The following is a 19,752-nucleotide window of genomic DNA, read 5'->3' as shown; positions in this document are numbered from 1 at the left end:
CGCGCGCGCACCCCCTCGGAAATGACTTTCTGTGTTTCAGCTGCGGCAGCTCCCGTGAGGATGCAGGAGGAGCGGCTGCCCGGCCAGGCACCGACCGCGGGAATGCGCCCGGAGGAGGAGGATTAAGCGACCCCCCCCGCCCCGTCCCTCTGTCCCCGGCCCCTCACCCCCCCCGCCCCGTCCCCTCTCTCCCGCCGTCCCTCCTGGCCACCATGAACACCAACGTGTGCGTGGAGAGCGGCCCCAACCCCGAGGCGCCGGGGCTGCCCAAGGACAGCCACCTGCCCGAGGGGGCCCTCAACAGCCTTGTGGATTACAACTCGGAGATGGAGAGGTACCGCTCCTTCGCCACCTTCTACAAGACCAACGGCGGCGCCTTCCCCCAGGCGGCCAAGATCGCCCGCATCACCACCCCCATCTTCCCCAGCGCCGCCGCCGCCGCCGCCGCCCGCATCGGCATGTCCCCCTGGAACTGCGACACCGCCACGGCCGCCGCCGCCACCGCCATGCTCTGGGGCAGCGGCGGCGGCGGCGGCGGCGGCGCGGCGGGCGGCGCGAGGAAGCCCTCCTCCGCCGCCGCTGCCGCCGCCTCCGCCTCCGCGGCCGCCGCCTCCTCGCTGCACGCCGGCAGGGGCGGCATGCACCACCGGAGCGACTCGCAGCGGCTGGGCAAGCCCGGCTGCCCGCCGGCCGAGCAGCCCGCCCTGCCCATGGCGAACGGCAACTTCCTCTCCACCCTCTCCCCCGAGCACTGCCGGCCGCTGGCCGGCGAGTGCATGAACAAGCTCAAGTGCGGCGCCGCCGAAGCCGAGATCATGAACCTCCCCGAGCGCGTCGGCACCTTCTCGGCCATCCCGGCGCTAGGCGGCCTCTCCCTGCCCCCCGGGGTCATCGTCATGACGGCCCTGCACTCCCCCGCCGCGGCCTCGGCCGCCGTGACAGACAGCGCCTTCCAGATCGCCAACCTGGCGGACTGCCCGCAGAGCCACGCCTCGGCCTCGCCCGCCTCCGCCCTGGGCGCCGCCGCCGGCGCGGGGGGCGGCGGAGGCGGCGGCGGCGGAGGAGGTGGCGGTGGAGGCGGCGGAGGGGGGGCCGGCGGCGGCGGCGGGGCTGGGGCCGGGGCGGGCAACCCCGCCAAGAAGAAGCGGAAACGCTGCGGGGTGTGCGTGCCCTGCAAGCGGCTCATCAACTGTGGAGTCTGCAGCAGTTGCAGGAACCGCAAAACGGGACACCAGATCTGCAAATTTAGGAAATGTGAAGAGCTTAAGAAAAAACCGGGCACTTCGCTAGAGGTCAGAGGAGATGATTTCTTTTTCCCCAGCCTCCCGCCGTCCCTCCTCAACCCCTTGCCCCCGCCCCTCCAGTGCTTCTTGTCTAGCTTCAAGATGCAGCATCCCTTTTCCGAGGCCTCCTTCAGGCTCTGAGGGTGCCCCCCGCGGCGGGCGCGGCCCCCCTCTTCCCCCCCGCTCTCCCCCCCCTCCCGCCCCAGCGGCGCTGCCCCGCCGCCCGCCCCCTCTCCGCCCCGCAGGGAAGAGAAACGCCGCCCCCCGCGGCGCCCCGCAGAGCTCGGCGCTGGCCGCGGCCGCCGGCCCCGGTAGCCGCCCCCGCCGAGAAGGGACGGAGAGCCGCCCCCGCAGCGCCCGGCCTTGCAGACCCGGCGGCCGGCCGGGGGGCGCCGGCCCCCTCCCCGCCAGCTCGTGGCCGTTCCGAGACGCTGCTCGCCTGGTTTACCTGCCGTGCTGTTTCTATAAGACTGCTGGCTGTCTCTGGGTTTTCTTTTTTTTTGTTTTAATTTTCCTTTTTGGTTCTTTTTTTACTCTCCCTTTTTTTTTTTCTTTTTCTCTTTTCTTTTTTTAACGGCGTTCACGCCGCTTCGGGGCGGTTTGTAGGGACGGGGAGGTGGGAAAGGGAAAGTTGCAACCGAACGCCTGGCTCCCGCCGTCGGAAGTTAAGGGGAAGTAATGTCGAGTCCATCTCCAGGGTGGCCGGCAGCTGTCTGTCCGAGGCAGGCAGCTGGCCGGAGCGCCCGGTGCTCGGTGAGACGTGCCCCGATAATCTCTTTAGTGGTACCTTTTAGGAAATAACCCGCTCACGGTGTCTAAAACACAATGGGAACCTAGCACAGGTGCGACTGAACTGTACGTGCGGTTATGTTTACGACGTGTCCTCGGAGCTGCCAACGCGTCGCAGTTCCCGGAGCTGTAACGACAGGCTTTCAGATGCGGTAGACGTGCGAGAGACAGGCAGACCCCGTGTCGCAGGCATTTCGGTTAATGTATCGGGGACAACAGACAATGGGAACCCAAATACACAACCGGGAGGAAAACGGCGATTGGTTGATAGCATTAGGCGAAGGAAACAAGCGAGAGGAAAGACTAGTAATCATACTTAATCCCTTGTCATTATTAAAATTATAGTGTTGCTGCTTAGACGCGCATATCAGATGCGTCGGAAGGTGTCGAGGATGATGGATTTAGTACAGAGGAGTAGCGTATGCTGGGTGACATCAAGATTTGTAGGCACAGAAATTAGCAACTAAGTGAGAAATTGTAACTTCCCCCTCTGTGTGTGTGTGTGTGTGTGTGTGTGTGTGTGTGTGTGCACGTGTGTGCAGAGCCTCGTGTTCCCCAAGTCCCTACTTGTGGGAGCTCTCTCCAAGAGGTGAGGTGAGGGATTCCAGGGAAAAAAACCAACACCAAAAGCCTATTAATTTGTTCTGTGTTAAATAAATGGAGATAACGGCGTTGGTATCGATACTGCCATGGGACAAAAGCAACATTTGGGGGTTTAACTGACATTTGGCTGATAGAGTTAACTCCTTCCTAACCCGCCTCATCAAACCAACTAATTCCTCCTTGCAAGAGTGAACTGTCCTTGCTGAATGTTTGATTTGTAGCTCTGCAGCCTCTTAGCTCTTTTTTAGTGACCCAACATCGCTAACGCAGAAATCAGGATGGACTTCCCAGGTGCTAGAAACTAGATTGGATTTTCAAGCCTCAGTTTTCTCAATAATATGCTTGTGTTGGTTTCATAGCAAGTTTGCAAAGAAGATACCTAATGTCCCAGTCTGTTAAGGATGGATTATAGTGCTGAGAACAGCTTGAAAGTGACTTCTCTGAACTAGAGACGTGGAGAATCTCTCACGCGCCCCTCCTCTCCCACAGCACCACCCCGCACTGGGGGTGCCTTTGTGCACCAGGTTCCCTCATTAAGCATGCAAACCAGGATGCTGCTGGGATTTAATGTTTGTGATAAATGATAGGTTCTGATGGCTTATCGATTTGTGCAGAAAGTGAGCTATCTCTGGAAGAAATTGTATGTTATCAGATCTTCCTATGGGTTTGTGCGCATCTCAGACCACATTTCCAGAACTTCCTCGCTCCTGACAGAGGTGTTTGACAGCCTTAAAAACTGCTCAGGCGTGTTATGAGAATGCCGCCCGTTAAAATTGTTTAACCACTGTGACTAGTAAAAACCGTGGTTTTATTAGCCACTTGTGTGCTCTCATAACCACCTGCCTCTGCTTCTTTCCTTCCTTCTCTTTCCTCTGTTTGTGCTCCCTCAGATTCGTAAACACAAAAGCTCCTCTGCTGCCATAACATAATGTGATTGAAGGAAGCAGGTTTCTCTTTCCAGCTGTGGAGAAGTCAGTCAGGCATCGCTTCTCTGCAGGTCGTGGCCCATCGCAAAGTTTGTCACGGGATGTGGCTAATTTCTTTACTGAAATGTGGTTTTTCAGTAGGAGAGGAAGAGTGCCCGAACCAAGTAACTTTCACCTACAGTTGGTTTGCTTATGTCTACTTTCTTTTTTTGCTTTCTTTCTTTATCTTTTTTTTTATTTTTTTTTTTTTAATTTTTAGAAAACATTGAAGAGTGACAGCAGGGCTGCCTAAAGCACATGTGCAGCAGCAGTGCTCTGGCTGCAGGGCCACCAGCTGGAAGGGTGTCAAGAGAGTAACGGGCCCTCCCCGCAGGCCCCGCAGCAGCAGCGGATGGGCGAGGGCAGCCTCCCCACAGAGTGAGCTGCTGGGGCTCCTGTGTCCCACACTCCTGCACAGGCAGTGGCTCTGCAGGGGTGATCCCCTACACCTCAGTGGGCATGGTCTCGAGGCAATGAGGCAAGGATCGAGGGGCTCACAGTCCACCACACGCGTGTGAGGTTTGCTAATTGCGCTCGATGCGGAGATGATTCAAGGCAGGGGGCGGAACTGTGTTTAAAACCCAAATAAACAAAAAATGAGAATAATAACAATAAACAGTAAACTGGCTGATCCCACGGAAACCATTTCTCTCTTTTTCCTTTAAATCTCTTCTTCTGCTGGTGCAATGAAGGCATAGGATATATCTCTCAAGGTTAGTACATGGAGTTGAAGACAGATTCACACGAACGCTTTCCAGTCCCTGACCCTTGCGTTTTTGATGGAATGCTTCCCTCACAGCATTTTTTTAAACACTTGAATTATTTTTTCCTATTTTTTCTTGTACTATTTTCACATTAAAAGTGTCCCAATGCTCTAGTATTTTTCATAGAATGTTATTATTACTAGGAAATTTTATGTACGGTAATAATAAATCTATAAAAATAAGATTGACGTCACGTTGCACGCTGCCTACTTGTGTATGTATATTCTGTGTTCATTCAGATTTACAGTCAGTTTAAAGAGACATAATCTTTATTTACCCATAGAGACTACTTATTTTCCTCTGATTGGTATACACATCTATAAGTTCTGCTGCAGGTTATGCAGATTAGGAGCCTGACATTACTTTACATCCCCCTGTCTTTGAAGTAGACCGTCCCGATTCATCATTACAAATCTCTGCTGCCCCGCTCCTCATTTGCAGTAGCATGGCAGCAAAGTCAGGGACGGGGGCTGGCTTCCTTCAGCAGACCCCGAAGGGTTTGGCCCAAATGGAGTATCTGCCGTTTGGGCATGCTGTTGTCATAGCCAGTGCCACTTGCTTTATTCCTAACAGCCATGCTAATTGATAACGTGCACTATTAAACGTTTGCATGCCGACCTGAGGTAGTAAATGCTGGCATCCAGATCCGTGGCACCTTGCCGAGTCGCCTTTCGAGCCAGCGGGAGCTTGAGGTGGCCTTCGCCGGGGGTAGGGTTGTGATGATTGATTTCAACAGGCACGGCATCTGATCCTGAAAATCTTAACACCATATGGCATTGCCACAGGGGAGAGAGACTCCGCCAGCAAGCTCCGAACTTGCGCTTCGTGTTGCGGTAGCGCATGTGAGTGCTGTTAAGGGAAGACTGCTGAGCTCTGTGGATAGGGGTCAATTAGTAAGGGCCTCAGAGGAAGCAATTTCCCTGCCGTCTATCTAGCTTTAAATTACATGCATAAGTTAGGCAGCGGCACGATGCAATTGAGTAGTGTGAGAGGGGACTGGGAAAGTTCGTGAGGGGCAGGCAGCTAACACGATCCAAGTGGCTAACTTGTAGGTGGCAAGAAAGACCACCTTGCAGCCCGAGTTGCCGTTCTTCACTGAAACATTGCTGTATGACAGCGTTTCTCTCCTCCCTGCTGCTGCCTTGTAGCCCTCTGTCTGGCTGAGGCTCCTCATGCATTAAACACCGCGCGAGCCGGCAGAAAAGTGGTCCCTGTCCCCCCGGCAATTGCAGGCAAAGCAAAAACCCCTGTCTGTCCCAAGCGCGATTCACATTGGCAGTTATCTGTGAAGACCTTACTGGCTCTGAAGGCCAGCTTGTTTCCCTTCTCCTTCTAAGGCATTCCCAGCACGCTCTGCCAGGGCACTCTTGTTTTCCTGTTCCCAGGCCTGAGCCTGCCGGGAGGGTGGAACTGGTGGCTGGTGCTGCACAGGGGCCCTCGCCCTGTGTCTGTGGCGCTCTTGCTCAGGGCTTCCGGGAGTGCTCCTGCGGTGATGGCATTGGCAGTGAGCAGAGAGGAGGCAAGAGGCAGAGCAGGATGTGACCTTTGCTAGGCATTTTGCAACTGGTTGTTTGTCATTTTCATCCAGACCTTAAGTGTCTGAGACAAACATACGTTCGGTGATGAGTTCTCCTTTTGACCTCTGGAGGTTCTTGGGGACAATGCAAGACCTACTGCCGCCTCCAGCATACACCAGAGCAGCTGCAGGCATCTCTGCTCTGCTGCTTGGAAATCTCATTGACACTATCTGACCTTCTGTGCTAGGATAGCATCTTGCGTTGCGGTTGGTGAGAGACATGGGGTGGAGGAAGATGCTAAAAGTCCATCAGAGTCGAGCTTCTGGCAAATTACTGAGCGGAAGGGACATCCTCTGAAATGGAACTGGATGTCATCTGTAATGGAGGTGGATGTTGTCTGGTTTACCGTTTTCATACCTTGGTGTTTCCCTTTCCTTGCGTGATACTTATAAAGCAAAGAAACAGCCCAAACCCCATGAATGACATTGGCGTTCAATGTAGAATATACATTTTATAAACCGCTGTTTGATACAGTGTAGTTTATTAACGGGGGCAAAAATGAAGTTGCTGCTGCCTGAGGAGATCTCTTAGTGGTGGGATTTGGTAGTGAACTGAACAGAATTTCAGGGAATTTGGTGAAATTGTAGGCTAGTCTAGGGCTTAACAGCCTCTTTGATACAAACACTGCTTTTGACTTGAATTGGAAGTTCCTTGCTTTAAATTGTTACACTGGGATTGTATGCTAGTGAAATTGTCCGTATGGTAAGCAGGGTTAACTGTGATGGTTCTGTGTTTCGATTGCACTGAATAGTTCTTTGCACGTGTTTTCTAAGTACTGATAGAGGCTATACAGTCGGGGCATCAGGATTCTGCACCAGACTTTGGGCTTCAGTGTTGCGAGGGATTGATTAGCCTGTTTTTTTTAAGTTGGCATAATGAAATCTCTGTGTTGTTCAGGCTGGAAAAGTCGCATGTGTCATGAGAAAGATAATGAAAGTATCCAGATTTTTCCTAGAGCAGTAATTTGCGCAATAAGTATTTTTTTCTTCCCCCCTCCCCCCAAATTATCTAAGTCACTTTGGACTGTGTATTTCAGTGCATTGAACCATCAGGACTTGGACACCTATGCCAGTTTACGGCACTTTTGGAAAAATCTCACCACTTCTCTGTACAAAATGTGGGCTATGCACATCACACCTTGTTCAGACAGGGAGACTTGTCTGAGCTGGTAGGTATGTGAATATTGTGTTATATACTGCTCATTCGGGGTGGGTAACAGTAACAGCCTCAATTTTTGTCTGCCTGTTCATGTATGCTTGTATTATTAGGGTTTTTTTGGATCACTAATTCTGTTAGCTAGGTGGACACCTTTACTGAGGTCAGGGTAGACCTGGCTCACTTGGAGAATGAATTAGGGTATCAGAAAGCTTGTGAAGAGCAAGCTCTTGGTGTTGTGTTTTCGGTTTTAAAAATAAATGTGTTTTAGAGGGCTAAATGAAAGGTAGATATTAATTTCTCTATGCTGTCATGCATTTAGTGCATAGAAGTGGCTAAGAACTGATAGCTTCCAACTATCCTAAAACTTTGCATCTGTAGCAAGAGAACTAGCAATCTTCCAACTCTTAACATGCATGTACTGTAAGGGTTAGGCTTGGTGACATGTTTCTGAGCAGGCAAACCTAGGATATGCACCTTAAAGTCTCATCAAATACAGGATAATCCTTTTGATCACTGGTTGCAATGGGAAGCGGCTGCTGATAGTGTAGAGAATGGCTTTAAGATGGGCTTTTCGGATGTAACCAAGTGCGTTAGGAGCAATAGGAAAGTAACTTGTCTTACCCTAAGAAAGTCCCTGGGACTTGGCCTTGGTTGCTAACCAAGTTGGTTGCACCTGCGTCACCAACTAAGTGCTTAAAAATTGCTCTCAGGTACCATGTCTTCTGAGGAGTACCACCCTCTGAAAAAAAGCCTTTCTCTGCTTCTGCAGTGTATGTATTTTTGATGGCTCATCTGCTGTGAGTGATCATCCTGAAGCAACAGGCCTCGAAGCATGCAGTTCCAACTGACACCTTTTTTGCTACTTGGGGGCCCAGCCTGCTGTGGGCCTCTTATCTCTTCTTCTGGGTACTCGTATTGTTTTCCATGGTCGTATCTTGCTCAGTCACATGCAAACACCTGTCTTGAAATTGAATTGCTCTGCGGCATAATCGAGAGTCATCCCCCGTTTCAGCACCCTGCGCTTTCTGTTGTGCGTTGAGTTATGTTGCACCGTACTTTAGATGCCACAGCCATTTAATAATGTTGAAGCCTTAGCTCCGCGGGGGCTAAAAAGATCCCAGCAGGCTTGTTAACTTCTACTCTCAGACATTATGGGAAATATTTTCTCCTCCCTGGAACTCCTAGGCATCCTCTTAATTAACACTATAAAAATCCATAGCCAGGTATATGTGAAGCCTGTTGAATTTTTGTGCAGTTTTCTGGAGTTTCTCCATTCCTTCCTATTTATCCAGACACTCCAGCGCCAAGTGAGATACGAGAACGTAAAAGGAATAAAGGCAGCCTGGGCCATGCTGGATACTGTGTTCTTGGCAGGCAGCGAGCTCATCAAATGCCTTTTCCTTCCTCACTGCAGGGTTTTATGCTTTCCCCTGCTCTGCTCAATGTTTTTCTTTATCTTAGTTTCTGAAATGTTGGGAATTTTAAGACTTCCCCATTTTAAGATGCCTCTCCTGTCTCAGAACAGCATTCCTTTTGGTTCCAGAGTGCTGTGGCCATGGTCTTGGATGTACTTTTATGTAGGATCACCCTTAGCTGGTGTCAGATTTCATTTGACTAGGAGTTATTTGTGCAGAGATGAGAGAGGATATTCAGTGGTTTAGGAAGTGGAAAGCAGTATTAAAATCTGAGGTGGAGGGAGGAACTTAATAAGCACTGGAAAATGATGGGAAATCTTAGGGTGTTCAGGACAGATATCACTTAAGATGAGGACAGTGGAGGAGGAAAGAAGAGCTGCAGTCATGAACAGAGAAGAATGTGAAGGGGGTTGAGGGTTGGTTGTAACATGCAAAGCCTCGGTGAGGAGATGCCTGTTCCTCCATAGGACCAACTCAGGCAGTCTGACCGAGCACGGTTGGTGACCTGCTGGCAGGAAGGGTACAGTGGTAGTGCTGACAATGGCAGTGAAGTCTTCCTGGTGAGGAGCAAGCAGAATGCATCTGCTGCCACGAGCGGGAGGTTTGCCAGTAGCTGTTCAGGGGAGGCAGCCAAAGAGCTCACCAGTAACCCACCTCTTCCCAGCACTTCTCTGGGGGAAGGCCAAGTCTTCATACAGCTGAAGGGGACCTTGATGAGCAAAAGTGGGGCTTTCCACATGCCCTTGTTGATAGGGTAATCCCATTTCTTTAATTCATTTCTTTAATTTACAGGAATTTATGGAGAGAATCTGGGTCACCAGGGCAAGCATGTGGTGTGGGAGGAGTTGCATGATCTAAACAAGTTATTGAAGAGCTGAGGAAATGATAAAGGCATACGTACAGACACACTGACAAACGTGAAAGAGGGAGGGGATGCTTGCAAATGGAAGGCTGGAAATGATGATTCATTGCACGATGACTGCTTGGGATTAGAAGTTTCTCCATTGGGGTGTCCTGCATGTCCTAGGGAAGCTGGAGTGTGCTGACAGCATGTCAGTCTGCACTGTCTTAACACAAAGCTCCATCATCACAAAAGAAATACCCCAAAGCAACTGCAGTTCAGTAACTGCTATGTGGGGATGCAGAGGTGGTGAGCATCCTTGGCAGTTACAGGCTTGGAAGGGAGCTGCAGAGCTCTGGCCATCTGTGTAGAAGGGACAAGGAGGGCAGAGTGTGATTGTACTGGTGCAGTTACAGGTCAGGAAAGGAACAGGAGAGGCAGAGAGTATACGCTGTTGAATATGTGATCTCCAAAGTAAGTGGCACCAGTCAAACAAAGGCCATTGATTTTAGAGTGAGCAAAAGAGGAGACAATGTATTTGGAAGGTTAGTGGGTTTGAACAGCTAGCCACCAGAGAGTGGGTGGGGGAAGGCTTCAGTGACACAAGCTTAGTAATGATGTAAAGCCTGTTCCCTCTAAATCACCAGTTCATCCGAGCTCTGGGAGGTGGGGATCACAGTTGGCTGGTTGCTCGGAACCTGATGTAAAATAAATTTGAGGTCAAAGTCCAGCAGAGGTGGCAGTATCATGGAAATAATCACTGAGATGGGTCTTAATTGTCATCCTTGAAAATTTCAGATGACATACCCAGGAATAAATGGGGTTCAGAGCCATTTACAATCTTAATGTTTTCCCCTCCAGTCAAGAATTGTGAAGGTCTGCTGAATAAGAGTTTGTGTTGCTGCTCCTCTCTCCCTGCAGCTGATCGGACGGCACATGGTGCTCACTGCCTGTGAGGGAGCCTGTAATGAGGCTGAGGCACTGGCTGAAAATCCTCCCTCAGCCCAGGTGACCGAGTACTGCATTGGAGTGATTTTCTTTATTCTTTTTTTTCCCCCTCCCCAAGTTTTGCAGAAAAAGAAACATGCAAGCAGAGGCCAAGCATTTAATGGCTATATTTTTCACTGGCTCTTTTATCAACAGCATATGAAAAATCCCAGAGGACAGAAGCAGTTAGCTAACCAATGAGGCATCATAGCCGATTTTAGGTTCCATGCAGGAGAAAAAGATGCTGAAGCCCCAGCAGCTCTAGGGGAAAGAGATTTAAATTTAGGTTTGGTACTGAGAAACGTGCCTCTTCTCTGCTTGGAGACCAGTCCGTAAGAGATTACTGTACCCCAGAGCAGCAGTTTGGAGGATGATAGAGATGTCAGCCTGTGAGTGCAAAGACTTGTACCACTGGATGATGAACCAGCAGGGATTTCTCATTAATGGAATGAATGTTAACAAGAATAATTCTGTTTTGTGAGCTTGTGTGTGTGGGAAGGATAAATGATAGGGACTGATGGATGGTCTTCACAGGGATTTGATTAGGGAGAAGGTGAATGGCAGTGTGTGTGCAAGAGAGGGGGAGGTGCACGCACGTAGCACATCCATTGCGGAAGGCAGACACGCTTCTAGCTGATAATGTCTGACAGATGAGAGTCAGCAGAAGTAACCAGACAGGTCCTAAGCAAAGGCAGCAGCTGGGCAGTGATGTGGATATTTCATTTTTAGTGTCTTTTCCATTGTATGGTCTTGGGTTTTATGTAGCATTCTGGTAACAAACCTGCATCCAAGAATTCCTCTATAAAACTTTACTCGGTAGCAGAGAATTCTGCTTTATGCTAATAAAATGTTTGGCTATTTGATACTAATTCCCACAGTCAGTACGAGAGCACTGAGTGACGGCTTTTCTGACCTGCTTAGCATCAGTCTCAGCTCTGAAGTAGTGCCGTGTTAGAGCTTCTATGAGCCCTTCCCCAACCCTGAAAAAACAGGAGACTGGCCAGACCTACTGGTCGAGAGGCTGGGCAGGCAGCACCAACAGAAACAATCCCTCATCCTGCCTGAGGCCCTCAGATGCCGCTGGAATGCAAATAATAACTAATAAAAAAAAAGCAGAATAGTCACATAAGCTGAATATGCGCTCTGGCAGGCGTAGCAGCTCCATCCTCAGGTACAGGGATAGCTGAAAAACTGACAGAACTGCAAGGTCTGCTTGAGAAGGGTGTAGAAATAGGGAAGGAAATGTGAATCCCTTTGGCAGTGAGACAGGAGAGACCCCTAACCTGAAAACCCAAATCCAGTCTGATGCTGCCCTGCTGCCTTTGCCAGAAAACCATTAGGAGCCCCCGTGTGAGGCCGGAGCGTGGCCAGCTGGAACGCAGCTCAGGGTAGCAGACGGCAGGAGGAGTTCCTGACCCCCCGGCTTGCCCAGCGTTGCCAGCCCTGTGTGCCGGGTGCCAGGCACGGGGAAGCTGTTGGCCAAGCTGGCTGCTCCCCTTGGGAGTGAGCGGGACAGCAGAGGTGGAGACTTGGCTCTGTCCCTTGGCTTGCTGGCCAAAAGAGCTGTGCTGGCACAAGGGAGAGAGTGTGCTGGAAGGCGACCGCAGCCAATTACTCCCAGCCCAGGAGAGAAGGGGGAGAAGAGATTTGTTCCTTTCCAGGGCTCTGCCTGCATCCTGGGGCGATGCTTGTGCCTGCCAGCCTCCATGCAAGCAACGCTTAGCAGCTCAAGCTGCCCCCCGGGATTTCGAGGTCGATGGTGAAGCGTGCGGGCCACGCTACTGAAAGCCAGAAGGGCTGGTCTCAGCTGTAGGTGCTCACCAGCATGGAGAGGGGCTCTGTCACTAATGTTTCCTGGGACTGAGCTGTTTTTCTTTGACAGCATTAGTCTGGATTCCTTATGATTCCTGATCTGTATTTGCCATCTGTTTTCCCCAATGGTGTTATGCATTTTTTCAGATCAAAAAAGTGAAATTGTTTACCCATTCTCCAAATTTAATCTCATATATAAAGCAGGGGAAAAAAATTAATATATAAAATAAACTTTGGTGTGCACTGAATGTAAATGAAGGAATGTTTGTTCCTTCTTTCTCCTGTCGAGAAACGCATTACTCCTTGGACTAATCCTATTGATTTAGTTGGGGGGCTACTGCCTGCTGCTGGTGCCAAGTCCAAGTGGCAGGATCTGGCCCACAGCAGCAGGTCTCTAGCTCTCCCGTGACGGTGGGCACAAGTCCTTTATGCCCCAGCGAACCCCACTGAACCCTCCGGAGGTTATCCTCTGAGTGAGGTGTTCAAGAGGAGCTGGGTTTTTAAGACGTGCCCCTGAGTCAGGAGTACATTTTTTTAAATTTCTGTTTGCACTGTCCTGCGGCAGAGGTTTACTTTTCACTTGGTGGAGCTGGCGGCAGAGAAAGTCAAATGAGTTTCCTAATCTGGTATGTTCTAAATCTGGTTTGTCTCAAATACGGCCTGAGAGATATGCAGCGCAAGTGGAAAAATAACTGCCAGCACGCAGATGCGTGTCCTCTTGGAGCAAATAAAGCTGACTTTTAAAATAAATGTTAAATCTCATCTGTGGTATGAAGGGAGACAGGCCCGTAGCTCAGGTGCGGGGAGAGATATTTTAAGGTGGGCTGTGGAAGCAGACTCACCACCGAGCTTCTGACCTGGCATACACATCCCGTTTTATCTGTTAAGTCCAATAATAAGCTCGTTATTAGAGGACATCTGTTACTGCCTGATAACACACACAGCGAGCGGGAGCGCAGCGTCGCTGGGCGGACAGAGATTTTGGCAGCTGTGGGGAGCAGTAGCTTTGGAGACGGTTTCATACCTCATCCAGAACCGATGTGTTTCCCCACACACACACACCCTGTGGGGGTGCAGCTGGGTGGGCAGAGGCTGAGGGGGGGTAGGAGAGGTGTGGGCTCTTCCCATGCAGAGCTCTCCCATGCCAGCCAACATGCATGCCAAAGCCACCACGTGTGCTGTGTGGCTGTGGGTGGTTCCCTTGGTGTCAGGGCTGTGGGACTCCTGCCACACCTTCAGGGCAGGGACTGCTGTGAGAAATGTGCCTTGCATACTGGGCTCTGCCCCTTCCCGCCTTCCCGCCTTCCTCCCCTCCTTCCTCTCCTCCTTCCTTCCTTCCAATGCAATTCACACACCGTTTTTTTGCCCCCAAGCTTCCTTGCCTGAAGAAAAACATTCAAGGAGACTGTGAGCCGAATCTGAGCGTAGGGAGGTTTTCCCCAAAGTCATTGCTGTAGGTAATGTATATTTATGAGCGGAACAAAGTGGGCAATAGATACTTTGAAAGGCCGATTTCCTCTTCCAGTGGCTCACTGTTTAGGCAAGTAAGGAGGGGAGATGCTGTCCTGACCATGTTAGTTCATGGGTGGCAGAGCATCCCTCAACTGCCAGTCCCTGGGCTGCCTCTACCACCAGGTAGGGCACCTGCCCACACACACGGGGAGATGGTCAGGAAGGAGGTCGTGTCACTGCTGGGTGTGGGTGCGTCTCAGTGAGACACACATCCTCCTTCAGCTGTGGGACTGGGTCCGCACCGCCACGCATGCCCAGCAGCCTGCTGCTTGGCTGGAGAAGGGTCTTTTCAGGGAGGGAAACTGGAGGTGGAAAGTGAGCTTCAGAGCACGTGGATTTGCATGAGATTCTGTACTGTTTATGTATGAACAATGCTTTTTGTATATTTGACATAATTTCTAGTGTAATCAATCTGACACCTAAATTAGCTTGTGGCACTGGAAATTCAAGGTATGCCACGAAGGAAAGGCCAGTTTGCTTTATGTGGGTTTTGTGGGACTGAGGTGTGTGGCCCACATTCCCAGAGGCATGAGGAAAGCCTACAGTCACCGGTTTTTGGCCAGTGGTGGTCAGTGCTGGCTGTGCTGGGTTGCTGATTGATCCAGACTGCATTTTGTGTGGGGCTGTGACCTTCCAGCTCAATGTTTTGGCCAGCATGGAGCACTGGATTTCTCTGTCTCCAAGCATGTATCTGTACATATGTGTGTATATTGAGATACATATATATGTACATATATAACTTCAGTCTATAACTTAGCAGGCCAGATTCTGTGCTGTACATCCGCTGGCCTGCTGCTTTTGTGGAAGGCATTTCGGGAAGGGCTCATCCTTCTCCAGTGTGAGAAGCTCTCTTGGGCTTCTGTGCAGACCTTCATCAAGTCCTTTTTCCCTGTGTGCCCAGCCGCACTGCTTTGGGAAATCCACTGTCTTCTCTGGCCTTGCTGTGTGAGTTTGAGATTCATTAAGGGCGAAGTTCCTTTGCCACAGTTTCTGTGGTTGTGTCTTTGTAAAGACTGTCAGGTAGCCCAGGTCTTGTAGAAGGTACCCCAGCTGCAATATACTTCCCAAAGGGCCTTGGCTGAGCTAGGATTCCTCAAGAGGACCGAGGAGTGCCATCCATACCTGGCCAGTAATTTGCTGTAGCCAACGTGTGAGTTTGCTTTAGTCAGAGCAGGTTTTTTGCTCATGGATCAAACATCAAAAGATTCTTACATAGTGCAACGTCTTTTAACATCGGCAAAGTATTAGGTCATAATCATGTAGCACTCTGATATATTTTATTATTCTATTTCTGAATGTCGTTCATCTCAACCCAAGTGATTCCCTATCCTTACAGAAAATAATAATACAGATGACTTACAGTGAGTCTTGGTTATGCAGCTGTGCCCCAACGGCATCCTGAGCAGTAACAGCCAACTTTCCTGATCTCCAAAGCAAATCTTTCAGGTGGCTGCGAGCCATGAGGCTCAGAGAGCCCTGGACAGGGGCATCCCCAGCACGTTCTGTAGGCAGGAGCTACCCAAGGGATGGGGCTGGGCTGAGCAGAGCCTGCCATCTGTCTGGCACCCCGCCCCTTGCTCCATCAGTCACCCCAGGGGCTGTGGGAGGCATCATTCTTTAATGAGTGCTTTTTCCATGAAAATACAGAGCATGGCTGTCGAAACGGAATCTCTGGTGAGGCATTTACAGCACCTACCAGCGTGCCCTTTTCATGGCGCTAGCATGTGCACACGCACACGGGTAGCAAGGGTCTGTGTTTACGTATCTGTGTGGGGCAAGCGGCATGGATACATAGGTATCATTTTTCAGTTGCTGCTCAATTGAAAGCATTTTCACTCTTCTGTTGGTTTCTGTTGCCTTTTTTACCTCCTCCTCCAAAAATGCAGCGCGCTTGGTTCCCTACCTGAAGCTGATTTTTCAAGGCAACAATTAAAATTTCCAATTTCAAATCTTTGAGCTGCTTCTTTTTTGCGGCGAAAGCTGGCAAGAAGGGCACAGAATACAGAGTTTGAAAGCGTGGAGGTAATTTCATCCCGGTTTTGTGCAGGGATAAATTCTCTCCAGCGCTACGCTTTATGGCATTACCCGCTTGGAGAAGCCGGGGCTGGCGGGTTTCTGAGCATCCTCCTGGGAATGAGCCTGCTGTTTGTCAGCATTTGCACCGGCACGAGCAGTGAAGGCTTTTACAGCAAAACCATGCTGATCAACTCTGGTTCTGCTCCTCGCCACCCCTCCCCTGGCTTCCGGGGGGATCTGTCTTTCCTGTCACTCAGGATAACGATTCCCCGCCGGCAGCACAGAGATCCAGAAACACGCTGTAATCTCGCCGAGAGTTTGATTCCCCAGCTGGGACTGCTGGATTTATACAGCCAGGCAGTAGATGGTCACTGCACACTGCACTTGAGCTTGTAGGCTGGTGTGCTCAGCTGCTCAACGGGCTGAAGGGTCTCTTTTTCTCTGGAATTAGCCTTGATTCTTGGATTGGTAACATCTATGGATCTCATCACGTAAATTGGTTTAAATTTAATGTGATCCACCCATGCAATTTTAAAAGCTTTTTTTGTTTGTTTTGGGGTTTTTTGTTTTTGTTTAAGTGTGGATTACTAATTCATTCCCAAATCGGGGGTTAGTGCAATGGATATTTAATTTTAAATGTATATCTTTAATTAGAACTTGGTACACAGATGCAAAATTCCTTATCTTGTATTTTTTTCAAAAGCACACGTATTAAACCACAGCTTTGCCCTTCAGAAATATTATTCCATGTATTTAAAGGTCTGAATGACCTTTTAATCAGACATTGCACCTTTACTTCCAGCTGATATGACAACATCTGACAGTAACTCAACCTGATGCTGCAAGAAAATAAATAAAGGCCATCTCAGTCACTAGGTCTTTAAATCTGTCTGTCTAGCTGTGGGTTTGCGTTTAGCCAGACGGACCCACAGCGGAGTGTTACGTTTAGTTCTCAGGCAAAGACCAGCTATTGAGTTTAATACGTTTGTGTGCTCGGCTGTTCTTTTGAGGTCAGTGCAGTCATATGATTGTTTCCTGTCGCTCTGAACTCCAGCCTCTTCTGCAGTCAACCTCTTTATAAATTATAAATCTGTATACCTCGCTCTCAGCAGCCATCTTACAGCCCACACAGACCGGTGCGGACGGTCGAGCGATTGCGCTAGCTCTGCTCAGCGTACCTGGGGAGGAGGGCTGCTGCGCTTTGACACCACGTAACAGGGCAGAACAGGAACTGGTAGAGACAGGTGTAAGCAATTCCTGCTGTTGGACCACTGGCACAAAGACAATTCATACTGGTCAGGGTGATTGTATTCAACAAACCAGCTCGTTGTCTCTGGAAGTTAATTTTCGGATGATTTATTAAAGCCTAACATTTGTGGAGGGGAGGAGGGTATTGAATTGACCGCAGGTCAGGATTCTGGTGATGCAGCAGAAGTACTTTCAGCCTGGGTATTTCCATGGGCACGGGTGATAAACATGACAATGTGAGCTCCCCTTTCATACAGTTTTTACAAAAAGAGGAGCCGTGTACTCCTGCTTGAGCCTGACTATCAGAATATGGGCTAATTATTCAACAAAAAATACTTCCCATACTAATGAGCAGTTCCCAGGAATTTGGAAAGAAATAGGCTGACATCAAATACAATGAACACTGTATGCCATAAGGTCCGTGGTTTATTGGATTTTTATGGAGAAACTAGGAAAACATTTAAGCGGTCCTCCCTGAAAGAAAAATGAAATAATTCCTTCAAAAAGAGACATGGCATTTATATATGACACCAGCGAAATCAATGAGAGCTTTTTCATTTCTGGTATTTATTTGCAAATTTCCAGAGTTTTGCTTTCAGGGGAATTTCATTGGATGTGGTGCTACTATTCGTGGGCAGTTCTTAATGGAACAAGTACTTGTGAGCTGGGACCGACAGCTACAGTCATCCCAGGGCGCACTCTCGCCTCCCTGGTCAGTGCATCACCATTAATTCTGGTGGAGAGACACGTGGGTCTAGATGCATGGGTTCAAGGGTGCTTTCATCAACTTTTGACTTTGAAGGAAACTGAGGGCAAGATGTAGCTCTCACAAATGACACAGCCCTCCTAGGCTCAGCACCCCAGTCTCTCATCTGTGTTGTACTGTAAAGCCATGAAGGGAAATCACCTGTACTCAGATGTGTACGGAAGCACCTGAATGCAAGGGGATATCATTCTTGGAGGGACAACAGGTGGGGGAGCAAGGGGGGGCAGCAACTCTGCAGGTAGACCATCTCCAAGTAAGCCAAGGTCCAGCACTGAGTGCAAGACGAAGTAAGTGGGCAGCCTGAGCAGTGGCCCCCCAGGCCAGAGGGATGTTTCCCTCACTGGAATGAAGTCAAGGATGTGCTTAAGTGCTTTCTGCATTGTGAACTAAACATGGAATGAGGTGACTGGCCTGAGGTTTGAAGATGCCAGCCTCTGCTCCCAAGGCATCTGTAGGCACAGAATGCTTTCTGAATGAGAGAGCAAAGCTGCTCTTAACCCCGTCTCAAAAGAAGTGTTCTTGCTAAGGCGTGTGTCTAACCTGCAAACCCGCCCAGCCGTAACTGCACACCCAGTATGCCAAAGCACAGGCGGAAACCAGCGTACAACCGCGTGGTTATTCCAAACGTGCTGTTTTCCAAGGTTTTTTTTCTAGCAATGTTTACATTTCCATGGCTACGGTGTTAACTAACTAAGGCAAAGACAGCGTGTTAGGTGTGTTAAATACCGAGTGCTGTGTATCGCATGTGATCCTAAAATGGTGTGTGTTGGGAGAAAGGATGTTTCTATTAATTGCCAAGCAGTGCGAGGCATCATGTTGTTCCTAGATAACTGAAAGTATGCCTGAAATGTAAAGGAAAAGAACAACTAGAAGAACTCAAGTATGCCAATGCTGCAAAAGAAAGCTTAACTTGTTTTCTTGCTTTTTTTTTAGAGAACACCTGTTCCCAGCGCTGAAGCATTCCGATGGTTCTTTTAAGCAGTAGTGTATCTTATTTTCAAGGCAGTCCGAAGTGAATGGCAAGCTAAAGTCTTGTTTTAAGAAACTGCTTAGTCCACCATTGAAGAATATACTCAGATACTATTTTCATTTATGTATAGGGGTTTCCTCAAAAGCAAAAGACAAAAATCTGGGAGCCGGGGGAATTGGCCAGCTTCTTCACATTCAGTACACTGATTCTTTCGTTGATGTAACTTAGCTATACTAGTGAAGTTGTTGTCTATTTTTAAAGTGGCTGTAAAAAAAAAAAAAGTTTGGGTAAACCCCTGCTATAAAGTCATGTATCTTTGAAAAGTAACATATCTATACTTCATTTTCAAATATATGTGTTTCAGTACTGTAAACTGTACAGATAGCCGCTTGTATTTTGTGTGTTTAGACACAAGGAGACAATCATGTCTGAGCATCTATGGAGATTAACAGTTTGTACACAACGGTGTGGTTCTGCGAGTTAAATCCGGAGCAATAAATTCTAGCTTTAACTATTATTTTGCTAGTTGTTTAGCAGCAGCAGCAACAGCAGCACTGTTTTACCATGCATCCTTCCATAGAGACTTGATGCCAAGTTTTCCAAGATAAAAAGATTGTGATGCATCTTGCAATTACCTTCCGTCATGGTGGCGTAAGAGGGGAAGACGTAACATTTAAAATTATTCTTTCAAGCACTATGTTAGAGTAGTGGTTTGTGCACTTGCATTGCTTCCACAGGAGCTTTACAGAGGGGTATCTCTCCAAAAATGCTGTCTGGTGTCTGGCTTGCCTCTCACTGTGCTCTGAGGTGGAGTGCCCAGCATAGCTGGATGTGCAAAACCAGTCGTCCATAGAAAAGTTGTTCTAGGATGCAAAACGAAGTGAGTATGAGACCTTAGAAAAAATGACGACTCAGCCTAATTACCCTTCCTGTATGCGTTCTTACGTAACGTTTCCAGTCAATGGAGTAAATATTTTATTAAGTGGAATGCCATATTTTTGGTGCAAGTGGCGCTCTTCAGAGTTAAGTGAGTTTTGACAGTCAGA

General features: G+C 49.2%; 1 protein-coding gene across 1 annotated transcript; it reads left to right on the top strand.

Moving 5' to 3' along the window:
• Nucleotides 1–212: 212 nt before the first annotated feature.
• On the top strand, nucleotides 213–18,714 carry CXXC4 (CXXC finger protein 4; the record flags this gene model as incomplete). The annotated part of the gene is made up of 2 exons (XM_084263258.1): nucleotides 213–1,292; nucleotides 18,670–18,714. The coding sequence occupies 2 exons, from the start codon at nucleotides 213–215 to the stop codon at nucleotides 18,712–18,714; spliced, it is 1,125 nt and encodes a 374-aa protein (XP_084119384.1).
• Nucleotides 18,715–19,752: the final 1,038 nt, after the last annotated feature.

The sequence above is a fragment of the Gallinula chloropus genome (assembly GCF_964237585.1).
Source record: "Gallinula chloropus genome assembly, chromosome: 4".
NCBI classification, from domain to species: Eukaryota; Metazoa; Chordata; class Aves; order Gruiformes; family Rallidae; genus Gallinula; species Gallinula chloropus.
Note: the sequence above shows the minus strand (reverse complement) of the source record. Positions and strands in the feature narration are given on the sequence as shown.